The 476-nt window shown below is 70.6% G+C and overlaps 1 protein-coding gene across 1 annotated transcript in view; it reads left to right on the top strand.

The window, feature by feature from the left end:
- Window positions 1-476, top strand: part of KLHL34 (kelch like family member 34) — a 3683-nt gene that overhangs the window by 645 nt on the left and 2562 nt on the right. Inside the window, 1 exon segment of the mRNA XM_027771113.1 lies at window positions 7-476. This exon segment is cut by the window's right edge and continues 55 nt beyond it. Within this exon segment, the coding sequence (XP_027626914.1) occupies window positions 7-476 (470 nt within the window).

The following is a 476-nucleotide window of genomic DNA, read 5'->3' as shown; positions in this document are numbered from 1 at the left end:
CGCCAGCTACCTGCAGGTCACGGAGGCCCTGGGGCTGTGCGGCCGCTACCTGGAGCGCCAACTCGCCGCGGAGAACTGCTGCTTCGCAGCCAACGTGGCTGCGCGCTTCGGCCTGGTGCACACGCTGGGCGCGGCTGAGCACTGCATCGTGCGCAACCTGCGGGAGCTGCTGGCGCTGGGTGAAGGGCCCTCGGGGCTGCTGGAGCTCAACCCTGCGTCGCTGAGGGCCGTGTTGGGTTCCTCTGACCTGGAGCGGGTGTCTGAGGCCCAGCTGTTGGGCCTGGCTCTGGCCTGGCTGCGGCAGGAGCCCGCGGCCGAGCGTCTGGCTCATTGCACAGCGCTGCTCGAGTGTGTCCGCTTCGGCCTGGTTCCCGCCGACGTGCTGCGGCGCGTGTACTCCGGCTCGGGCCTCGCGCTGCCAGCCCGGGTCAAGGGCCTCATCATCCAGGCCCTCAACTATCACACGGCCACCTCCC

Source organism: Tupaia chinensis, unplaced genomic scaffold (assembly GCF_000334495.1).
Source record: "Tupaia chinensis unplaced genomic scaffold, TupChi_1.0 Scaffold000184_1, whole genome shotgun sequence".
Classification (NCBI taxonomy): domain Eukaryota; kingdom Metazoa; phylum Chordata; class Mammalia; order Scandentia; family Tupaiidae; genus Tupaia; species Tupaia belangeri.
The sequence above is the reverse complement of the archived record's forward strand: the minus strand, read 5'-3'. Positions and strand labels throughout refer to the sequence as shown.